General features: G+C 38.2%; 3 protein-coding genes across 4 annotated transcripts; 2 read left to right on the plus strand and 1 right to left on the minus strand.

Annotated features, from left to right (window-relative positions):
* The first annotated feature begins 4,829 nt into the window (after positions 1-4,829).
* LOC121778415 (E3 ubiquitin-protein ligase RNF144A-like) lies at positions 4,830-8,441 on the plus strand. 2 transcript variants are annotated; one of them, XM_042175768.1, is made up of 2 exons: positions 4,830-5,610; positions 7,328-8,441. In XM_042175768.1, exon 1 carries the CDS (start codon positions 4,882-4,884, stop codon positions 5,539-5,541), a length of 660 nt encoding a protein of 219 aa, XP_042031702.1. In that variant the 5' UTR covers positions 4,830-4,881; the 3' UTR covers positions 5,542-5,610; positions 7,328-8,441. The 2 variants fall into 2 exon arrangements, with proteins under 2 accessions (XP_042031702.1, XP_042031701.1); XM_042175767.1 differs by lacking the exon at positions 7,328-8,441 and adding an exon at positions 6,284-6,625.
* A 1,059-nt stretch (positions 8,442-9,500) lies between these two features.
* Positions 9,501-12,976, minus strand: LOC121778424. The gene is made up of 3 exons (XM_042175779.1): positions 11,741-12,976; positions 10,093-10,160; positions 9,501-9,565 (listed from the first exon to the last, which is right to left on the minus strand). Exons 1-3 carry the CDS (start codon positions 11,933-11,935, stop codon positions 9,517-9,519), a joined length of 312 nt encoding a protein of 103 aa, XP_042031713.1. The 5' UTR covers positions 11,936-12,976; the 3' UTR covers positions 9,501-9,516.
* Positions 10,527-11,528, plus strand: LOC121778420 (formin-like protein 5). The gene is made up of 2 exons (XM_042175775.1): positions 10,527-11,333; positions 11,424-11,528. The coding sequence occupies exons 1-2, from the start codon at positions 10,915-10,917 to the stop codon at positions 11,428-11,430; spliced, it is 426 nt and encodes a 141-aa protein (XP_042031709.1). The 5' UTR covers positions 10,527-10,914; the 3' UTR covers positions 11,431-11,528.
* Positions 12,977-23,943: the final 10,967 nt, after the last annotated feature.

The following is a 23,943-nucleotide window of genomic DNA, read 5'->3' on the forward strand; positions in this document are numbered from 1 at the left end:
AGCAATAAAACCCAAAGGATGAATCCTTGTAGCCTTGATCTTCTCTTGATTCCTTCTTCAACCTCTCGCACAATGAAGAACTCTCTCAAATTTATGCTCTAGAATTATAAGGCGAAAAGAAGATCCTAAACAAGAGGTTTGATGGGATATATATAGGAAAATTCGAGCTCCAACAAATAAGGTAAAAAGCGGCTAAGTTTGGTAAATCTTGGGGAGAAAGTAGGTCAATCCTGTGCGCCGTGTTTTCCCAGCGGGCCATTGCACATTGGCCAGCGGTCGCTTCATGTTGATTCGTAGTCTCTGCCTCTTGGAGAGCGGTCGCTACACTATGTTGCAGCGGTCGCTGTGAATAATCCCGTAGCTTCAGAAACTCTTCGAGCGGTCACTGCGCACTCCACAGCGGTCCCTGGGTGTGTTCTTCGTTTCAGCATAACTTTCTCTAGAGCGGACCGCTACTGGCTCAACGGTCGTTGGGACCCAGGGGTCGCTGTATGAGTTGCAGCGGACCGTTGGACATCTAAAAAACTTCAGATTTCCAACTTCGACTTTTTGTTGTCTTTTTAGGCTCAAATATGCACATTTCTCACAAAACACATCAAAATATCAAAATAAATAAAAATATGCAAAATATGGACATGAATTGTGATTTTGACATTAAAAACAAACCAAATAAAGGCCTTAAAACAGTGCAAAATCCGAGCGTATCAGTATATTCCTGAGATTAAAAGGAACCTAGTGTGACTGACCAATTTTTGGAGCCTACTGTGACTGATGTGAGTATTTCTGATAAGCCTACAGAGGTTGATTCTGATGCAGAGGAAGAAAGTACTCCAAGAACCGATGATTTGAGAAATTATCAGCTAGCAAGGGACAGAACTCGAAGAGAAAACATAAGGAAACCTTCAAGATATGCAGAGGTTGGTATAATTTCTTATGCTCTATGCACAGCTGAAACAATGGAGTGCTCTGAACCTTCTACATATAGTGAAGCTGTGCATGCAGTGATAACAAGAAATGGATCAAAGCAATGAATTATGAAATAAATTCTTTTAGTAGAAATAAGACTTGGATTTTGGTGGAAAGAGCTGAGTTTATGAAACTAGTTAGTTGTAAATGGTTGTTTAAGAAGAAGGTGGAGTCAGTGGGGACTGAAAATATGAGGTACAAGGCTCGCTTGGTGGCAAGGGGTTTCACTCAAGAAGGAGTGGGTTATAATGAAGTATTTTCTCCAGTGGTCAAACATGCCTCTACAAGAATCCTTCTTGCAGTTGTGAATCAAAGAAATTGGGAAATGCAGCACTTTGATGTCAAAACTGCATTTTTGCATGGAGATCTTGAATAGCCTATCTACATGTTTTCAGCCTGAAGGGTATGTGAAGAAAGGTGATGAGAACAAAGTATGTTTACTCAAGAAGAGTCTCTATGGACTCAAGCAAAGCCCGAGGCAATGGAACAGGAAATTTGATACACATATGTCTGACAGTGGCTTTGCTAGCTCCAAGTATGATGATTGTGTGTACATAAAGAGGAAGGAGGGAGTTCCAGTGGCATATCTACTTATTTATGTAGATGACATTCTGATTGCAGGCCCCTCTAAGCATGAGGTACAAATTGTAAAAGATGAGCTGGACAAGAGCTTTGAAATGAAGGATCTAGGAGAGGCTAAGAGAATCCTAGGCATGGATATCATCAGAGACAGAGAGAATAGGACTTTTTGGCTATCTCAAGCAGATTATGTGGATAAAGTGTTAAGAAGATTCAACATGGACAATGTGAAGCCTACTGCAACACTTATTGCCCAGCACTTCAAATTGTCAAAGACTCAAGTTCCAGGCAATTTGGAGGAGGCTAAGGAAATGGAATCTATTCCATATGCTAATATCATTGGCAGTCTTATGTATGCCATGATTTGTACTCGGCCAGATATATCTCATGTTGTTAGCATCGCAAGCAGATAACAGATATATGTCAGACTTTGGAAGGGAGCACTGGAGTGCATTGAAGTGGATGCTAAGATATCTTAAGGGAGCTGGAAACTTTGGCATTCTATACAGAGGTTGTGATGAATCTGAGGCAAAAGTACTACAAGGTTTCTGTGATGCAGATTATGCAACTAATCTTTATAATAGAAAATCACAAATCGGTTATGTCTTCACCATGTTTGGATCAGCCATTAGTTGGAAGTCATCCCTGCAGAGGATTGTGGCCCTATCTACTACGGATGCTGAGTAGATAGCTCTAACATCAGCTGTTAAAGAAAGTTTTTGGATCAAAGGAATGGCAACTGAGTTTGAAGTAGAACAAGATGCAGTGACTGTGCACTGTGACAGTAGTAGTGCTCTGTGTCTTGCTCGACATCAGGTGTTTCATGAGCATAGCAAGCACATTGATGTGCGGCTACACTTCATCAGAGATGAGGTTGAGAAGGGGAATGCAAAAGTGATCAAGATCAGCACTTTGCATAACCCTGCAGATATGCTTACAAAGGCTCTTCCAAAAGAAAAGTTTGAGCATTGTAAGTAGTTGATAAATGTGTGTGCTAAGGACTGAGCTACTTGTGCAAGGTGGAGAATTGTGAAGAATGGTGTGTATAAGCATCCCAACCCATTAAGCAAGCAATCAAGTGAAGAAAAGAGAAGATAGTTCAAACTCATGAACTAGCCGTTAGAATAGTTGTTGCAAATTCTGTTTTGCTTTTTCCCTTTCTTGTTTTCGGTTAAGTAGCAGTTAGTTAAAGGGGAGTATATAAAGTGATTTGAGAAGTGTAACACAGAAGAATTTCCTCATTGTTAAATAAAGATTCTCTCTCGGTTTTTCCCAATTTCCTATCTCAAATTCTTAGCTTCAATTCTTATTCTTCTTCATCCAAAATCTTTCCCAAAAATCATAACACTAAAAACATGTTTCGAGTTGCTATGTATATAATCTTAATTTTCAATTTTATGAAAATAAATAATTTTTTTATTACATTATGTTTTTTTCTTGAGATTATTTAGAACAAAAGAGTCTATTATGCGTTGTAGGATAAATGGTGATCGTGTCAGACTAAAAGTGCTTCACCCAATTCCTTTTAGGAATAAATTAATATTCAAAACCTAGTTGGAAAAGTGACTATCAATTATGAAGTGTCAAGTCTAAGCCACATAGCCTTGATTGACGAATGGAACTGGTGTTGTATATCACTTAAAGGGTACGGTTAGATAGATTTTTCTTGCTGATTTTAAAAGATGAGATCCAAAATGTTATTATTTCTAAATTAATGTATATAACATTGAGTATATGTCCTTAATTTTCTAAATAAATATGTGAGAGTTTTTTATAACCCTACCCAATTTTGACAACTTATATAGTTATTACTCCCTAATTAGAGATTCTAGAATTGTTACTTATATTCGTGTTAAGAAAAAAGTCCGTTGATTAATATCCTTGAGATGCTTGATACTCAGATTTTATCATATGTAAATTTGGTCAGTTAGAATTTATTCCAATACAATAAATACTTATCTTGAAATAGAAATTCTTGGTAAAATAAGTTAATTAAATCAAACCAACAATAACTTTAATTAATTAACTTATAATGTATCTCAAACATGCGAAAATAATTCAAATGCTGTAAAATTATTTGTAATTCGACTCTGAGTTGGGAGATCAATATGAAGCACGATAGGTGACAATATATTTGTGGCAAGATTATATTGAAACTCAATTTAATCAATATTTAACTGGACGGATAAGCCCAAGCATGAGTCCCTTTGGTCCGTAACTTAGCCCGATTAGGAAAATATTCAACCAATCATATTTTTTATGTGAACTCAGAACCACTCTCGAAACAGTAAGAATGTATGATAGTACAATAAAAAAGCACAAACCTAGTATAAAAAATCGAAAATACGGACACCAGCGTGTGTGACATTTGTAAAAAAAATTATCTCATTTGTTGGTAATTCTTTCATTAGCAATTAAGACCCTAGAGTTCAATAGTAGTATTTTCAAATTTCAACGCTTAAAATTCCCTAGATATTACTACTAATTTGAGTTGTATTTCTATATATGACTGCTGAAATTCAACTTATTTAAGTAATATTAATATTTATCGTCCTTCCATTTTCTTCAATTAATTTTATTACACCCACCAACTTCCAATAGTCTGTAATCCGATAATATTGACACAAAAATAATATGATGCCCATAAGATTATCCTAAAATGAATTAATTTCAATTATTTAATTTAAGTTTATTTATTACTTTCCAAACTTTTTAAAATAAATTAAATAATTACCTTTTCGCAATGTATGCTAAAATATATTTTGATTTATTACTTAAAAGATATACTCTTTACTCTATTATTTTATTTTACTTTAGTTAAGAAAAATGTAATCTCAATTTGAATTTAAATACTCCCTCTCGTCGTTATTAGAAGTCCCAATTTTCAATTTTAGTTCATCTGGTATTAAGAGTCTCGATTCACTTTCTCTATAAATGGTAGGTAAACCCTACATTCCACTAACTTATACCCCTCACATTCTATCATAAAAACTAATATATAAAAATGAATCTCACATTCCGCTTTCTTTTCTCACTCACTTTCCTTTATATTTTTTATAACTCATGACAAACTCAAATGAGACGACAAGTAATAATTTAAAAAATTAAGGAGTAAACCTTTAAGAGGCCGAATAGCCCAACAAATCAGTTCAAACCACGAGCGATCGGGAGTAAAACTTTACGCGGCCGAATAGCCCAGCGAATTAATTCAAACCATTAAAATATAGGGCTATATATATATATATATATATATCGTTCCTTACGATCTTGCTTCCGAAGTTAAAACCGAAAGGGTAAAAAAATCCCTCTTTCAGTTTCAACTTCAATTGAACTCCAATGACTACCGAAATTCTCCAAATCGGAGGCGTCGACGACGACGAAATCACCGTCATCTACTCGACGCCGCCGTCCTTCAAGTCCGACGCCCCTAAAATCACCATCGATCTCGACGACGTCGTCGAATCCCCCGCCTCCCCCTCTACCAATCAAGGCGAACCGTCCAACTCGAATAGCGGCGACGACGACGTCTTACTCCGCTTCTCCTTCGCGTGCGAAATCTGCGCCTGCGATAAGCCAATCAGCGACTCGTTTCAAATCCTCGGCTGCGACCACTGCTACTGCACGCAATGCGTCTCCAATTACGTGGCGGAGAGGCTGCAGGAGAGCATCACGGAGATCGGGTGCCCCGTCTCCGACTGCGCTGGATTCCTGGAGCCGCAGCACTGCCGCACGATTCTGCCGCGGGAGGTCTTCGATCGCTGGGGAGACGCGCTGTGTGAGGCGCTGATTTTGGGGGCGGAGAGGTTTTACTGTCCGTACGGGGAGTGCTCGGCTCTGCTGATTGACGATGGGATTGAGAAGGTAGTGCAGTCGGAGTGCCCCGAGTGCCGCCGGCTCTTCTGTGCGCAGTGCAAGGCTGCGTGTCACGCCGGCATCGGATGCGATGAGTTTCAGCTGCTGAAGGAAGAGAGGAGCAGTGAGGATTTGAAGCTTTGAGAGGATAAATAGTGGATTTGGTGTCGAATTTATGTCTCCATGCCCAGGCTGCTTGTATGTGCTTTGCAGGTTTGCCTTCATCTATCTTCTTTCTCTAGCTTCGATTTTTTCGTTTGGGAGAATTTATACGGTTTTATTAATATTCAAATACTCCCTCATTCCCTTCCTCGGCAAGGGATTTTATGTAGTTTTATTTTGTGTGTTGAGTGGAAAGAGTAAAGTAAGAAAGAATAAAGTAGAGATAAAATGTGTTTTCATATGAGTGATCTTTACTGGGACAAATCTAAAAAGCAAAGGGGTCATCTTCAATGGGACACCTAAAAAGGAAAGGGTCCTCTTCAATGGTCTCTCTTACTACAAAATTGAAAGTAGAGCATCTCCTATGGCGCCCCTCCGGTAGGACGTCCGGTCGGACACCGGGAAGGGCGACGGGACGTCCGCCGTTGGGAGGTCGGAGGTCGGATACGGACGTCCCGTGAGGACGTCGGGTGTCCTCGGACATCCCGGCGACGGGCGGGCGGACGTCCGCCACTGTGGCTTCAACTCGGACGTCCGGTCGGACGTCCCGTTTTTTTTTTTTTTTTTTTTGAAACTCTATATATACGGCTCGTTGAATTTTATTTCATTCGCACCACTTGCGTTAATAACAAGTTTCTCTCTCTACATCTATAATCTCAAGTATATCTAGAATTAATGTCTAGTGAAAGTGATAGCGAGAATGAGTTGGAGGTCGCTGTTTCAGGTGCTATACAGAGGCTGCTACAACAGAGGTTGCAGCGGCGGCAGCAGGCGGCGGTACCTCGGCCGATCCATCGTCGAACTCAAGTACCCCGTGACCACATTGCTGCACATATTCGGTTGTATGCGGACTACTTCGCTCCGCAACCGCGTTTTGGGGAAGCCTTATTCCGGCGACGCTTTAGGATGCATCGTCCGCTGTTTCTGCACATCGTGGGTGCTTTAGAGAGTAGATACCTGTTTTTTAGGATCAGAGAGGATGCAGCTGGCAAACCCGGACTCACGCCCTTGCAGAAGTGCACTGTCGCAATCAGACAACTGGCGTATGGAGGCGCGGCCGACATGTTCGACGAGTACCTCCACATTGGCGAGTCGACAGCAGTCGAGTGTCTGCAAAATTTTTGCGCGGGCGTGAGAGCGATATTCGGGGAGCGGTATCTTCGGAGTCCGAGCCCCGAAGACTGCCAGATGCTGATAGATATGCATGGGTCGGTGCACGGGTTCCCTGGGATGTTGGGCAGCATAGATTGTATATGGGGGTAGGTCCAAGTCACGGCGTGGCCACCGCGAATGTGAATATGGGGGTACCTCATGGAGAGGTCGAGCGGCTGCGTGCATTTGCCGACATGCGGCAAACAGATGCCCATATTCGACTTCAGCAGGATATTATCGAAGAGGTTTGGACTCGGAGGGGTTGACGTGATAATGTATGAATTTTTTTTTATTAGTGTGTAATTTTTTTTTTCGAATCATGTATGTTTTTTCCGATAAAGTTGTTAATTTTTCCCGTTCGTATTCTCGGTCAAATTTTATCTCCGTAAACGTAAATTGTTTTATTTGTGAATTTATGATTTTTTTTATTGCGGGATGTCCTAGTGGGAAGGGCGATGGGAAGGGCGGATATGCATGGGATGTCCTAGTGATGTGGCAGTGGGGTGGGATGTCCTAGTGACGTGGCAGGAGGTGTTTTTGGGATGTCCTAGTGGATGTCCGAGTGGGATGTCCGCCCACTGGAGATGCTCTAATGTTGCTATGTTTTTATTTTTAGGTGTGGAACTAGTTTTTGCTACAATTTCGGAACTAAGATGGACCTACATTTTCACAACTGTAGAATAAGCCTACGGTTTTAATTGAGCTTCCCGCTATGTTGATAACCTTTTTTTCCGCTGTGTTGATAGGTTAGGTCTTTCATTGTTGCTAAAAACATGTAATTAGATTGTTTGATTGGATGAATTGCTTTGAATTACTTTTCATTCGATGTTTTTGTAATCATCTCAGGTCTGAATGATGAAATTATATTTGAAGGTGCATATTGTGTAGTCTTTCGTAACTGTCTCTTTTAATTTAGAATAAGATGGATAATGTGGGTGATGAATATCAGATTCGATTTGTTTAGACATTAATTTTGATAATGGACGTCTAGAAATTGAACTTATAGTAATTTATTAGAGTGACTTGTCGGTAGGATCCTAAAACAGAAGAAGGTAACTCAAGGTTAAGTGTTTAGCTAAATCGAGAGTTGATTGTTTAAAATGTATAGTGTTATTAGTTGGAATTATTTCTTAGTCCCTTCTTTTTTGGAAATAAATAGTGATACGAAGCATTCATGAGTTTCTAAGGATTGTTAGGATGAATGATTTTTTGTTATATTTAATCTTTGCAATTTTATTGTTTTAATTTCTTTGAATATTCTATTAGTCGTGTTTTACCTTGCTGTTGATCGACAATCTAAATACTACAATTGATATTATTTTCTTGCAGCTATGTTGTAAGTTTGAAAACTTTTTTAGAACCTGAGTGTTTTTGCACACGAAATGAAAACTCTAATTTTACACCTCAATCAACTTGCTCATCCAAGCTTTGCTATGTTGGAATGATCATTTTTTCTTCCAACAAATACCTCAAACTCTGGTGATCAGTCAAAATAAAAAAATTTTAGCTTGGAGATAAATAATGCCGCCATTTTTTTGGGGTTTGACCATAGATGTTCTGAATCCGTTTTTGGCGATCCGACTAACCTTGCTTGACCAGGTTTGCAGATTGAGGTCGAAAGTCTCTTAGCGGGTGGCGTAGTTAAACCGTCATTTTTTTGGGGTTTGACCATAGATGTTCTTTCTCTCTTACTTTATTGTTTCTTGCTCTTTCTTACTTTATTATTTCTTTCTCTTGCTTAATTTATTCTTTCTCTTACTTTACTATTAATAATTTAATTCATTAAATACCATTATCTACATTCCTGTAGCAAAATAGAAACGTCTCGCTTACCCCGGGACGGAGGGAGTAGTTTGTTACCTCTCATAAGCCTGCAACATCATTTTTGAGGTGTTGTGTGTGTTCCTACTACTCTTTGCTATACATTAAGATGACATCAAAAAAAATCAAAATAAACTTCCTCAAAAATGCCATGAATACAAAATTCATCAAATTTTGGAATGTTGTTGGTGCATTCATAAGTCCGAAAGGCATGATTACAAACTCATAGTGCCTTTCATGAGATTTTAAAGCTATTTTTGGTATATCATTATGAGCCATCCGCACTTGCCATTATCCTAATCTGAGTTCGATGGTAGAAAACCAGCTAACACTGCCTAGCTCATCCAAGAGTTCTTCTATTACTGGAGTTGGTATTTGTCATTCACAGATTGTGCATTTAGAGTCCTGCTATTCTCTTTTTTCTTTGCGAACACAATAGGACTTGCATAAGGGATAGAACTAGGCATGCACACGTTTCAAAAACCGCCGGTTCCGTTATGGGATAGAACTAGGCATGCACACGTTTCAAAAACCGCCGGTTCCGGTTCGGAACCGGCGGTTCACGGTTCAAAAAACCAGCGGTTCCGGGCCGGTTCGGCGGTTCGATATTTTTTTTCATTTTTCTTCTTTATTTATCTATGAAATTTGCGTAAAAAAATTCGAACAATCACGATAAAAATTGCAATTTTGTTGATATAAATTTAAATGAGACTACAACTCTACAAGTTACAACTTACAACTGTCACGACCGCATTTTCTAAGGATAGAAAACACGGTTGATCGCGACTAGGGGAGGATTAAAGAAACGGGGAAGAAAGGGGAAAACACAAATCGACCATAGCTCGAAACAAATGGGAATAACTCGAAATAAAATCAGAGTTTTGAACAAAATAGACTTGAGTCTTTTAAGATGCACAACGGAAGCAAATGAGCGCGGTTCCATGTATGAAGACATGAACCTCCGAGAGTCAAAATCTGACTGAATTAAGTATCTTGTCTCAATAGCACTTCCTCCACTATTTCGCTGCTCAACCTGCACATTTAGAAATATAAGCAGTGCTGAGTACAAAAAGTACTCAGTGAACACATTGCCAAAAATTACACATATACATTTGAAAATATTGTCAAGCCATCATCACAGTAACACTCGGGGGTGTTATTGAAAAGGCCCGAGCTTACTAAAAATATCACATTGGGTTGCAACCCCTTTTTCCCAGTACTTTAGCCATATCTGATCACATTGTGCCGCTGAGATGGTGTTCTCATACGGTCACCTTCCCTGCCCAACACGTCAGAGGTATCCTTGTGCCTGGAAGGTGGCCACCCTCCACGGTCACCTTCTCTGCCGTTCACGGCCAGAGGTTCCAAGTAGGGACATCACCCTACCCGGACTAAAAATCGAATCGATTCACATATTTCATCATTCATAATTCACTTGGCCGTAGCCAACAGATAGGCATCATAACAAAACATTTGTGGCAAGACAACATCATTAAAATCACGAACATATGTTCGTGTTTTCATAAAATACGATTTGTATTTTAGTATAAGCAAGCTCACCTTGATTGTTTAGTTCCCTTAACTTGAATCTTTCGTTCCGACTCCACCCTTAACTCACGGAGATAGCCCTTTTGAAAACAAACAACGTACTTAATAGAAATTCACATACTTATAGAAATGCATGCCCCTACTTTATTTCTTTTATCATTTGCTCACCGTTAGAAAATTTTAGAAACTTGCATATTAATTAAATTGGGAAATTTAATTAATAGCACTTCTTTATTAAACTTAATTATTTATGTGACCTGAGAACGTCGTCTCCCTCTTTCTTTCCATTTCCTTAGCGGCCGCCCGAGGCGTCGCGGGGCGATGCCGGCCGGCCGCTTACGCCCATAATTCCTCCGTTAGCTCCTCGTATTTTTCCATCATAAACTCGAACAAAAATCCCAAAATTTATTTAGCACATAATTGAATTATCGCGACTATTTCCCTTTGTTAAGAAAATTTATATGTTTTCCGGACTTGGGATAAATTATTCATACTTCAATATTATTTCAAAATTAATTAAATAATTCCCCACAGTTAATTTAATTATCAACACAAATATTTATTTAATTATCGGTCCAAACTAAAATTAGTGTTCTATACCTTACTAATTATTCTACAAAAACTATAGCAACTTGGATCATAACAAATCATTTTATCTTACTTAACCATTTTGATCTAAGCCCATAATTAATTAAAATAAAATTTGGGCTTCCTTCTACTATACACTGAAGTCCCAAATATTTAACAACAGTTGGGCTTGAATTTTAAAAATTTTCGCCTGGCCCAATTGATCAAATCCTGAGTCCAAATAAGAAACCCCCATTCAAATAGCCTATGTCTTCTTTTTCCTCCCTCATTCACCAAAAATGCACAGCCTCCCCCTTTCACCTTCCTCACTGCCGCCGCACACCATACTCACCGCCGCCGCCAGTCGTCGCCATCCTCAGCGCCACCGCCCGCCGCCGACTCCTCTCTCTTCTCTCTCTCGGCTATGCTCACGCCGCCGCCACCGCCGTTTCTGCTGTACGAGCGGCGGCTCGCCGTCGCGGCCCTCCACCTCCCTCTCTCGATTTCCACCGTCATCACATCACCGCTGCTCCACCACCTCAGCCCCCCCTTTCTCCCGAATCTGCCGCCGCCGCCGCTGTGCATGCACAGGCGGCGGCCCCGCCGCTTCTTCTACACGCCTCGCGCTGCCGGAGCAGCTCCCCGAAGCCACCACAGTCGCCGCCTCCTCGCCGGATTTCCGAAAGGTGAGGATTGATTTATTGTTCTTCCCATTTTTTTCAATTTCTAAGAATTTATAATCTTAGATCTAAAGTTTTGGAATTTAATTTGTGAAGGTTGTGAAATTAGTGACGTATCGGGGTGTGGGGCTGTCCTCGTCGTCTCCCGGCTGCCAAAGACCCATTGCCGGAAATCCGGCAGATTCTTATTCTAGAGATAAGTTCCTAACTTGTGCTTACTGTAGTTGTAGAACTTATGTTATCTATTTTATGAATTAGATGAATTTGAACAATTGTCTAGCTACTAAAAAGACTTGATGGTAAAATCATGTTGAACTTCTGTTTGTTGTTAATTTCAGTTAGGCTGATTCTATTTTCAAATTATACATGCATGCTTGTACCTATACAAAGGAAAAGAAAGGCTTCAGTTTTACCTTGGGAATAAAGTGATGATGGATTGTTGGGTTGGACTCCATAATTATCTGCACTGCAATATCCCATCTCTTGCTCCTAATCTCCCATTCGAAATATGTGTGTGTGTAGAGAAGTTTTGGGATGTTTGATAGTGATGGGTACTTGAAAGTGCAAATACGTGGGGGAGGGGGGGGGGGGTTTATATACTTGTTCATTTGCAAGTTGCTATGCAAGTTGTGGGGAGTTTAAACTTGGGGAAGGTTTAACATGGGGAAGGTTTACATGGGGAAGGTTTAAACTTGGGGAAGTTTACTGCCTAAAATCTTTTCAAAGATTGTGTTTGGATTTGGGATAAATCTCATCCGTCTATTAATTCTACTCATTTCTACTATTGGATTTCATTTGATTTTTCCTAAGTATATACATGTAGATTTCATTTATAACTAATGTATCTCACTCTCTCTAACTTTCTTCTTATGTAGGAAAGAAAATCTCTATGTAGGGAACATGGGTGATACATCGGGCTTCCTTGGAAAATACTACAACCATCGAACTGGTTATTCGACACTCGCACATTTCTCCCCAATTGATTTAGATTAGGATTCGATAAATTGGTATCAGTAGACTTGTTCGAACTTCCGATGGATATGTCGGACATTAACAACTTTTATTTTGGATTTATTCTGTAAATATTCATCGAAAATAATTGCTAAATAACGCACAAAAGTTATAAGTTGCCTTGAAAAAAAAAATCTCAATATTAGCTGCACCGTGCTTTTATTTGATCTCGATAAAACTCCTTATAAAATTTTGGGTTGTTACATTCTACCCTCCTTAAAAGAAATTTCGTCCCAAAATTTAGGAAGTATTTAGACAAAATGCTTGGGATATTGCTCCTTCATTTTCTCTTCTAGCTCTCACACTGCCTCTTCATGTCCGTGTATTTTTTTTTTTTTTTTTTTTTGCGTTTCCTTCAGTGGTCAATGTCTTGCCTCCCATGAGGGTCTCACGCGAGGAAATTTAGAGGTGGTCTAACGGTTTTAACTTTGATAGGAACCGAATTTGGGATTCACAGAGAATCATCCGAATCGTCCTTGCTTTGGGTAGGCTCCAAGGTAGTCATGGAAATAAAACGATTATAATTATTTCAATTACGTGAGTGTTTGGTTCACCACAAACTTTCACCAGTAGCTTGCAACAAAGGTTTTATGAAGTACAAAGACTAGGCTCAATTGGGCTCATTATGCTCACCCCCAGAAAAGAAAATATACAATTTTAAAGGGCTTGAGCTATACCCATAGAGCTTGAGAATTTTATTGTGGGAAGAGCTTGCCAAATGGAATAAATTGCGAAAGTGAGGGTATGATGAATAGAATGTAGATGTCAACAATAGGCTGCCAATAATATAATCAAAATGAACAATCAAGTAGAAAAGTTTCAAATATCCCCAAATGATAACAGGAAGACCTGAGATGGTTGGTTACAAATGGATTTGAAAAGAATAGGAAAAATAAACAATTGCATTTTGCTCGACAACACTGTGATAGAAGATCATATCAACGCAATTTTAGAGTTTATAAGCAATTCAGGGAAACTAACTAATAAAGAGGGCAATAAGAGGAGACTAGCCAAGGGAAAAGCAATGTGCCAGCTTTAAATATGGAGCTTGTAGAAAAGCTCAAATCAAGAGACAACAGTCATATTTGAATTCAGAAGATGAAAGTACTCATGTAAAACAAAGAGCTTGTCAATGAGTATGTCTGAAAACACAGGGGGTCAAATTATAAGGTTTAAGGTCTCAACAGATAGTAAGACTGAAAATGATTGGGCTCAAGTGGATTTGAGAAAGAAGAATAACAATGAACTACCCTTTTGGGTCAACAACATCGTGATACTATATCACGTTAACGAATTCACAAAGTTTATAACCAAGTCAAGGAAATTAATTAGTAGAGAAGACAACCAGAGCAAACTAGTTCGGGAAGAAAGCAAATTACTTTAGACTTGGACTTGCTAAAGAGCTCAAAGCATGATGGAATAATTATAGTGGGATTAAGAAGATGTGACTATCCTTTATAAATTAATGAGTGTGTCAGCAAGCACTTTTGAAAACACTAAAGGTCTACTAATAATCTTTGAAGTATATTATCATTGAAGAGACAATAGTTTAGGGAAACATGTTCATTCTGAAGGCTATAAATAAAACAGCTCTGAGTATAGGAGTTCGGTGGCAGGAATTCAGAGAGCCAAAATATTGCTTTTATACAGATCGAGTAAAGAAGGACCGTAGTCACTGGAGGTTATCAGAAAACATGAGGGGGCAAGCTCAAAACTGAAAGTGATTCACAACCTTGACATAGAAGAGGGAAAATAATGGCACATTACCTTGCAAAAGAAGGTATTTAATATCTAAATTCAACAAAAGTATTTTGATCAAGGGAGTGCGAGAAAATGGAATTCATGGGAATCTAAGTAAGCGTTGTTGATGAATCTTTTTGGTTAATTACAATGGTGGTATTCCCTTGTTTAACTCTTTATAGATGGTAAATGAGTTATGGAAAACTTTGGTCACAAGCTACTTGCACCTTACGATCACGTCAGATGACCATATGTGGAGATTATGACTCTTTGGTACTCCCGGTTCGTCGTAACGCTCATCCTCGTAACACGTTGTTACTTTCTCGTAACGAAGATTCTTTCTTATTGCGTCATTTTTCTTTTCGTCGCTCGGGAAAGCGATAAATGCCCATACTGTACTTCTAAGTTCGAGTTCATATTGTGTTCTAGAAGGAGCGCATAACTAAGTATTCTAAGTTCTTGTAAATTTCGATTTCCCTAATCAGCAACATGATTCAATGACTAACTCAAAAAGAGGTATCATTTCACCAATTGGTACCAGACTTGTATACTTTATACTTTCATATTTCAGTACTTTTTTTTTTCATTTCAAACTTTCAAACATCTTGACTTTCTTTTGAAAAAGAACAAGTTACCTTTTTCCTCGTTGAGCGCGATTGGTGGGAGTGCTAAGAGCATTTTCATCTATTAGACAGTCTAGTGGAACGAGGCTAGACCAAAGATTTTCAAAGAAGACTCACGGGTTCAGAGCGAGAAAGAATGCTCTGATACCACTCTGTCACGACCGCATTTTCTAAGGATAGAAAACACGGTTGATCGCGACTAGGGGAGGATTAAAGAAACGGGGAAGAAAGGGGAAAACACAAATCGACCATAGCTCGAAACAAATGGGAATAACTCGAAATAAAATCAGAGTTTTGAACAAAATAGACTTGAGTCTTTTAAGATGCACAACGGAAGCAAATGAGCGCGGTTCCATGTATGAAGACATGAACCTCCGAGAGTCAAAATCTGACTGAATTAAGTATCTTGTCTCAATAGCACTTCCTCCACTACTTCGCTGCTCAACCTGCACATTTAGAAATATAAGCAGGGCTGAGTACAAAAAGTACTCAGTGAACACATTGCCAAAAATTACACATATACATTTGAAAATATTGTCAAGCCATCATCACAGTAACACTCGGGGGTGTTATTGAAAAGGCCCGAGCTTACTAAAAATATCACATTGGGTTGCAACCCCTTTTTCCCAGTACTTTAGCCATATCTGATCACATTGTGCCGCTGAGATGGTGTTCTCATACGGTCACCTTCCCTGCCCAACACGTCAGAGGTATCCTTGTGCCTGGAAGGTGGCCACCTTCCACGGTCACCTTCTCTGCCGTTCACGGCCAGAAGTTCCAAGTAGGGACACCACCCTACCCGGACTAAAAATCGAATCGATTCACATATTTCATCATTCATAATTCACTTGGCCGTAGCCAACAGATAGGCATCATAACAAAACATTTGTGGCAAGACAACATCATTAAAATCACGAACATATGTTCGTGTTTTCATAAAATACGATTTGTATTTTAGTATAAGCAAGCTCACCTTGATCGTTTAGTTCCCTTAACTTGAATCTTTCGTTCCGACTCCACCCTTAACTCACGGAGATAGCCCTTTTGAAAACAAACAACGTACTTAATAGAAATTCACATACTTATAGAAATGCATGCCCCTACTTTATTTCTTTTATCATTTGCTCACCGTTAGAAAATTTTAGAAACTTGCATATTAATTAAATTGGGAAATTTAATTAATAGCACTTCTTTATTAAACTTAATTATTTATGTGACCTGAGAACGTCGTCTCCCTCTTTCTTTCCATTTCCTTAGCGGCCGCCCGAGGCGTCGCGGGGCGATGCCGGCCGGCCACTTACGCCCATAATTCCTCCGTTAGCTCCTCGTATTTTTCCATCATAAACTCGAACAAAAATCCCAAAATTTATTTAGCACATAATTGAATTATCGCGACTATTTCCCTTTGTTAAGAAAATTTATATGTTTTCCGGACTTGGGATAAATTATTCATACTTCAATATTATTTCAAAATTAATTAAATAATTCCCCACAGTTAATTTAATTATCAACACAAATATTTATTTAATTATCGGTCCAAACTAAAATTAGTGTTCTATACCTTACTAATTATTCTACAAAAACTATAACAACTTGGATCATAACAAATCATTTTATCTTACTTAACCATTTTGATCTAAGCCCATAATTAATTAAAATAAAATTTGGGCTTCCTTCTACTATACACTGAAGTCCCAAATATTTAACAACAGTTGGGCTTGAATTTTAAAAATTTTCGCCTGGCCCAATTGATCAAATCCTGAGTCCAAATAAGAAACCCCCATTCAAATAGCCTATGTCTTCTTTTTCCTCCCTCATTCACCAAAAATGCACAGCCTCCCCCTTTCACCTTCCTCACTGCCGCCGCACACCATACTCACCGCCGCCGCCAGTCGTCGCCATCCTCGGCGCCACCGCCCGCCGCCGACTCCTCTCTCTTCTCCCCCCTCTCTCTCTTCTCTCTCTCGGCTATGCTCACGCCGCCGCCACCGCCGTTTCTGCTGTACGAGCGGCGGCTCGCCGTCGCGGCCCTCCACCTCTCTCTCTCGATTTCCACCGTCATCACATCACCGCTGCTCCACCACCTCAGCCCCCCCTTTCTCCCGAATCTGCCGCCGCCGCCGCTGTGCATGCACAGGCGGCGGCCCCGCCGCTTCTTCTACACGCCTCGCGCTGCCGGAGCAGCTCCCCGAAGCCACCACAGTCGCCGCCCTCCTCGCCGGATTTCCGAAAGGTGAGGATTGATTTATTGTTCTTCCCATTTTTTTCAATTTCTAAGAATTTATAATCTTAGATCTAAAGTTTTGGAATTTAATTTGTGAAGGTTGTGAAATTAGTGACGTATCGGGGTGTGGGGCTGTCCTCGTCGTCTCCCGGCTGCCAAAGACCCATTGCCGGAAATCCGGCAGATTCTTATTCTAGAGATAAGTTCCTAACTTGTGCTTACTGTAGTTGTAGAACTTATGTTATCTATTTTATGAATTAGATGAATTTGAACAATTGTCTAGCTACTAAAAAGACTTGATGGTAAAATCATGTTGAACTTCTGTTTGTTGTTAATTTCAGTTAGGCTGATTCTATTTTCAAATTATACATGCATGCTTGTACCTATACGAAGGAAAAGAAAGGCTTCAGTTTTACCTTGGGAATAAAGTGATGATGGATTGTTGGGTTGGACTCCATAATTATCTGCACTGCAATATCCCATCTCTTGCTCCTAATCTCCCATTCGAAATATGTGTGTGTGTAGAGAAGTTTTGGGATGTTTGATAGTGATGGGTACTTGAAAGTGCAAATACGTGGGGGAGGGGGGGTTTATATACTTGTTCATTTGCAAGTTGCTATGCAAGTTGTGGGGAGTTTAAACTTGGGGAAGGTTTAACATGGGGAAGGTTTATATGGGGAAGGTTTAAACTTGGGGAAGTTTACTGCCTAAAATCTTTTCAAAGATTGTGTTTGGATTTGGGATAAATCTCATCCGTCTATTAATTCTACTCATTTCTACTATTGGATTTCATTTGATTTTTCCTAAGTATATATATGTAGATTTCATTTATAACTAATGTATCTCACTCTCTCTAACTTTCTTCTTATGTAGGAAAGAAAATCTCTATGTAGGGAACATGGGTGATACATCGGGCTTCCTTGGAAAATACTACAACCATCGAACTGGTTATTCGACACTCGCACATTTCTCCCCAATTGATTTAGATTAGGATTCGATAAATTGGTATCAGTAGACTTTTTCGAACTTCCGATGGATATGTCGGACATTAACAACTTTTATTTTGGATTTATTCTGTAAATATTCATCGAAAATAATTGCTAAATAACGCACAAAAGTTATAAGTTGCCTTGAAAAAAAAATCTCAATATTAGCTGCACCGTGCTTTTATTTGATCTCGATAAAACTCCTTATAAAATTTTGGGTTGTTACAACAACAATTACAAATTTACAATTCACTAAAGATGTAGAAGATATGAATTAGGAACACAAACAAAAAAATGAAAAACTCAATATTATGAAATTATGAATGCTTAAAATAAGAACTTACTTGCAAACGTTCTGCCTCCCGTCGGGAAACCTCATCCAAAACTTCTCGACGACTAGGTCGTCGGGATCTTTGAGAACGAGTACTTTGATCTTGGGCAATTCCTTTGCCCCGATCACCACCACGAGAAGAAGACATATTGCAAAGTGAAAGTAATATAGAATATGGATTATGGAAATTATGGATGGTAACTTGGTAAGCAAATAATAGAAGGGAGCACAATCACAACAATAAAGTAGTAAGTAACTTGAGAAATTAGAGAATTAGGATAGAGAATAGAGAAATTGAGATTGAGAAGAGAAATTCTCGTAAACACAAGAATGAGGCAAGTAAAAATGATGAGAGAAATGGAGTATTTATAGGTGAAAAATTGAAAGAAATAAAAAAAATCAAAATTTGAAATCGGTCGGTTTACCTCCTGAACCGGCGGTTCAATCCACGGTTTCTGCCGAAAATCGTCGGTTTCTGGTAGAAAACCGGCGGTTTCTGCCCGGTTTTCAGGCCTATACACTGCAACCTAGCTCCTGCCAACTGAAAAAGTACCTGAACCGTCGGAAACTGGCGGTTTCTGACGCAAACCGCTGAACCGTCTGCACCCCTAGCCTGAAAACCTATGACCCTAGCCGGAATTTTACCGTTTGAACCGCTGAACCGGCGGTTTCTGGTTTGTGATTTTCTTGAACCTGAACCAGCCCGCTGGAACAGCCGAACCGTTTGCCGGTTCGAACCACCGCCGCCAGTTCCGGTTCATGAACCGGCGGTTCCTAACTGCCGGTGTGTGCATGCCTAGCTAGAACTATGCTTGATCACCTAACCTCTAGCAAAAGAATCCTTTGTTTGGCTGCATACTAATATGGCCTTATAAACTGTGCTCAGCTCCCTCGTTCAAGGTGATCTTGTGATCATGTAGTCTGTGGGGTGGCATAGATTGAGGCTCATGAAAAGGATCAACAAAGTTTTCCAATAAATGTTCTAGTTCTTGCCATAATTGCCATGTTGCAAATTGTGATATGAAAAAAGAAAACTCATTCTCTAGCAGTCACCTTAATCTTATCTCTCTTGAGAATATAGAGAGGCGGTTAATTAATGTATTTAAAGTTGAAAATGCGTCCTTAAGAATTACTTTGACTCGTTAATAAGTGAGACCTTTTTTATCCTTTCTCAATCTTGACATCTTGGTAATACTCCCTCCCTCCGTCCCCCGAAGTAAGTTTGTCCCAATTTACCATTTTTGTCCGTCCCACAAAGTTAAAAAACACTCCTCAATATCCTCAATATGAGACCCTTATTCTACTGCACACTTCCATTTAATATAAAGTCAAACAATTTCTTAAAATACATGTCAGATTAAATTGGGAGAAACTTTCGAGGACGGGGGAGTAAACTGACTAGCGGCGTTAGAATTTTTAAGAATAAGATTTAGTAATCATTGACTAGAGGCATTATGATTATTAAGTAAACTTTGGTCAATTAGAACTAGTTCCAATAGATACTTATCCAGAACTAGAAAATTATTTATAAAATAAATTAGTTAAATTAAACTAGCAACAAGTTTAATTAATTACCGGATAGTGTATCAGTGGCGGAGGGAGGTGGGGTCAACCGACTCCACCGCCGCACTCAGAATACTGCCGGAAAACTTATCCCAACTGCCCCCGACCCAACGGCGTCCGAAACTCTGCCCTGTGATTCATCTTTATTCCTCAAGCAGTTTCTTTTTATTCTTTTATTACTACTACTCCACTATTTTGTATTTGGGCTTTCGGTTTTGGCCTTTTAGTTTATTAGTTAAAAAGATATATACTCCTACGTCCGCTATTAGAAGTCTCATTTCTTAGCAACACGAGTCTTAAGAAAAGTGAGTAAAAAGAAGTTAATGGATAAGGATCACAGTTGTGTATATTAGTTTTAAATGAAATGTGAGCGGAATGAGTTGGTTGAAGGTCGGATCATATTACTCCATCCGTCCCAAGATATTAGCCTCGTACACCACTAAACAACATCTCATATCTTGTGCCAAAAGAAGTGAGTCTAATATCTTGGGACGGAGGGAGTACCATTTATGGTAAAGTGATCTGGGGCTTCTATTCGCAGACAGACTAAAATGGAAAAACGTGACTCTTATACGCGGACGGAGGGAGTACTATCCTATTTAAATAGTTTTACATTTATCATTTATCAATACATTTTTATAAATAAGAGTTCTCAGTTTATACCTTATCATAATTTTAATTAGAAAAAATTTATAGTTAGAGACTAAAATTAAGAGTTTTGAGGAGCAGAGGCAGAGGCAGAGGCTTTGCAAGACAAATTTTGGTACCAACATTACAGTTTTTAATCATCTATTAATCATGTTTTATCATTTTATTTTTTAACATTTATTTTGTAGTAATAATAAATTTCTTCCCTAATTTTAATAGATATAACAATTATCTTTACTTTTGATTATCGATTCTAATTACCTTTTGTTTTAGATTAAATGAATAGATATTTTTTGAAATAACTCCGAATTTTCATCAGTTCTTCTAGTGTTAATATTGACCAAGAACCAAAATGACTAAATTGGTCTTACTTTCGAAGAAGATGGTTAAAACGATGAAAGATATGGTTTTTTCATTAATTTTTTTATTAAATCGATCTTACTATTACCAGTAACGACAAAATCTATTAAAAGAGTGTTTTTTATAATGAAATTTGTCAAGTCCGAACTGCAATTAAGATGGGAGATGGTTGGTTGAACGACAACTTGATAGTATACAGTAAAAGGGATATGTTCGCAACTATTTCTAATGAAATAATTTGAGTCTAGTTTAAAATATGGAATTATTGATACTCGTAGAAGCTAACTATTATGCGATAGACATATCTCATTTGTAATGTATTTTTATTAATATAACTATCTATATGTATATGTATATATAATATTCAAATATTATTATATTTATTTGATCTACGATTTTAATTCTTCGATCCGCCATTGATATTAAATATGGGGAAATATAAATAGAAAGGTTGTCCAAATTATTTGTAATTTGAGATTCAGTTGGGAGATCAATATGGAATACAATAGATGATACAATTCATCTGAGCTCAGATTAAATTGAGACTTAATTTAATCAATATTAGCTCAACGAGTAAGCACAATTTCAAGCAGAGATGCCCAAGATTCGTAAACCAGCCGTTACGGTTTTAGAAAATCGTGAACTAAAATCGGCTCGTGAGCATATTTGGCGATTCTCGTTCGTAAACCACTAGTTCTGGTTCGGAACCACCGGTTTTTTGATGGTTATAATTGTTACTTTATTATTTTATTTTACTTCTTGTTATAAAATCTCATAATATAACAAATGCAAAATAAATTCTTTAGAAAAATGCATTCTTATTTCTTTGTAACTTACATACTGAAGGGGTTTGCTGCGGAAGCGTGCGTTCTAACGGATCACATAAAAACTGATCTATTTAGCATATTATTTAGATAAACTCTATTCGCATAATTCTCACATGTATCATCCTCACAACTTGAATTTAAACATGCTTTAGCACAAATAATCCCTAAAACATGCTTGCTACGGAGTTAGTTAATTTACCTCGTTGATTCACTTAAGAATCGAAGATGGCTTGCGTCTTCTCCACGTGAAGATCTTGAGTACTCGACCTCGGATCTTCTGACTGGTATCCCGGACTGTAATCTGATATTTGTGTGGGCAAATCTCACCAGAATACTAGGACTTAAATAAAGAAGACAGAATCCTGCTTACGGAATGAGAGCAAAAATCGTTCTTCTCCTTGGAATAGGGGGGGACGAAAATTGTAAAATAAAACAAGTGTTTTTCTGTCTCCTTTATTCTCCTACTTATATTAAGTCACATATTGGGCCCAGTCAGGGATCTAAGGAAGAATTTGGGTATGACCTCCCCCAATTAGCTTTTTACTAATTAAATTGAACACACAATTTAATATGAGCTTATATTGGAATATTACAATCAGCCACTAAAGAAGTAATATTGCACTGCCCATCCAAATCCGAAATTACAAGTATTCTGAGTTTCCATTTGATTGTCATTTATTTCCCGCGCTTAAGATAGAAACATCCATTAATTAATCAATGTCTGCTATGGACTTAATTAATTAACATATTATAAACTCCAAGAGTGGACTTAGGAAGAAACGCTTATTTATTATTCGTAGAGTAATCAAACTCCAACTAGCTAGGTTCTGAATAATAAAACCTTGTTTCGAGCTCCTCTTGTGAATGTTATCAAACGAGACTCACCTCGCTCACGATTCAATATAATAGCAATCCTAGCACCGCTAGATATTAATCGCCACTACCCAAGATACCAGGATCGTTGGGTTACGAAAAACCCACACCTATTGGTAAGTCAAAGTAGTAGATAATCAATATCGTATGCTCAATGCTAACGTACATTGATTAAGAAATTAATTATCAAGACCTCGTCTTTCAGTAGATAGTATAAAGACTTGTCTTGCCGTTTAGATCCAATTCAGTGCTATACCACACCAACGTCATCTTATTTTAATAAGGCTTAGAAATAATCGGACTGACATTGCAACCTTTCACGATAGGTAGTCTAGGCCTATCTAGGTTGTGAAATTCTTATTTTTCTTTGTTCAGAACTGACCGTGTTACCTTAAAGTGGACGACGCCCACAACCGGTCTACTAAAACAAAGACTTAGACTTTGTTACGTTCGCTTTTACATTTAAATATGCAATAAACATCCATTAAATGTAAAACATAATAACATTATGACAAAATTAATCTGTTGCATTCATTGGAAAAGAATATATAGAGTTTTACAGTATTCAATCACTCGAAAGGTGATTTCTAGTATACAAAACCCTAACACATACTCCATCTGTCCCATAAAAATATGGGCAATGGATATGGCACGAGAAATGAGATAAAATTGATAAAGTAGGAGAGATGATGAGAATGTTATGGTAAAATAAGAGAGAGGAGGAGAATGTCAGTTAAAGTAGTGTTAGTGGATAGTGAGACCTACATTATTAAATTAATATAACTTTCCAAAAATGAAATTCACATATTTTATTGGGAGGGACGAAAATAGAAAGTGCACATATTTTTATGAGACGGGGAGAGTATTAATTTTGAGTTTAAATAATTCATTAAAATGTGTATTCATTTATTAATTGCATAAAATTATTTATTTCAAAAATTACACTTCTACTCAGTCTTTTTGAATCAACCTAATGGATAATCCAACAAACAATATATGGTTAGAGTTAAAAATTTATAATTGATAAATATAAGAATAATTTGTAAATTTAGAGCATTCACAGTGGATGACTGATCACCCGGGGCCATCACAGGCCTGGAGATCGGCCACCATTGCAGAGAATGGGCCTAAGATCCGCCATTTCTCGCCTCCTCCAAAGGGTCGTTGGATCTTGCATGACCGACGGAAAGGGGCCGATGGTCGGCCTATCATTGTGGTGATAGGGTTGATCATCAAGCATTACCTTTTTTAAAAAAAAATTATTTATTCCATATTTTCTACTCTCTCCGTCTCATGTTACTCGCACTTTTCATTTTATGCCGTAAATTTGGGATTGATTTTTAGTGTGATTAAATTGAATTTTAAGTGTAATGAGACATTATTTAATAAAAGAGCTCTTTAACTTAAACTAACATATTAATTAAATGCAT

Source organism: Salvia splendens, chromosome 19 (assembly GCF_004379255.2).
Source record: "Salvia splendens isolate huo1 chromosome 19, SspV2, whole genome shotgun sequence".
Taxonomy (NCBI): domain Eukaryota; kingdom Viridiplantae; phylum Streptophyta; class Magnoliopsida; order Lamiales; family Lamiaceae; genus Salvia; species Salvia splendens.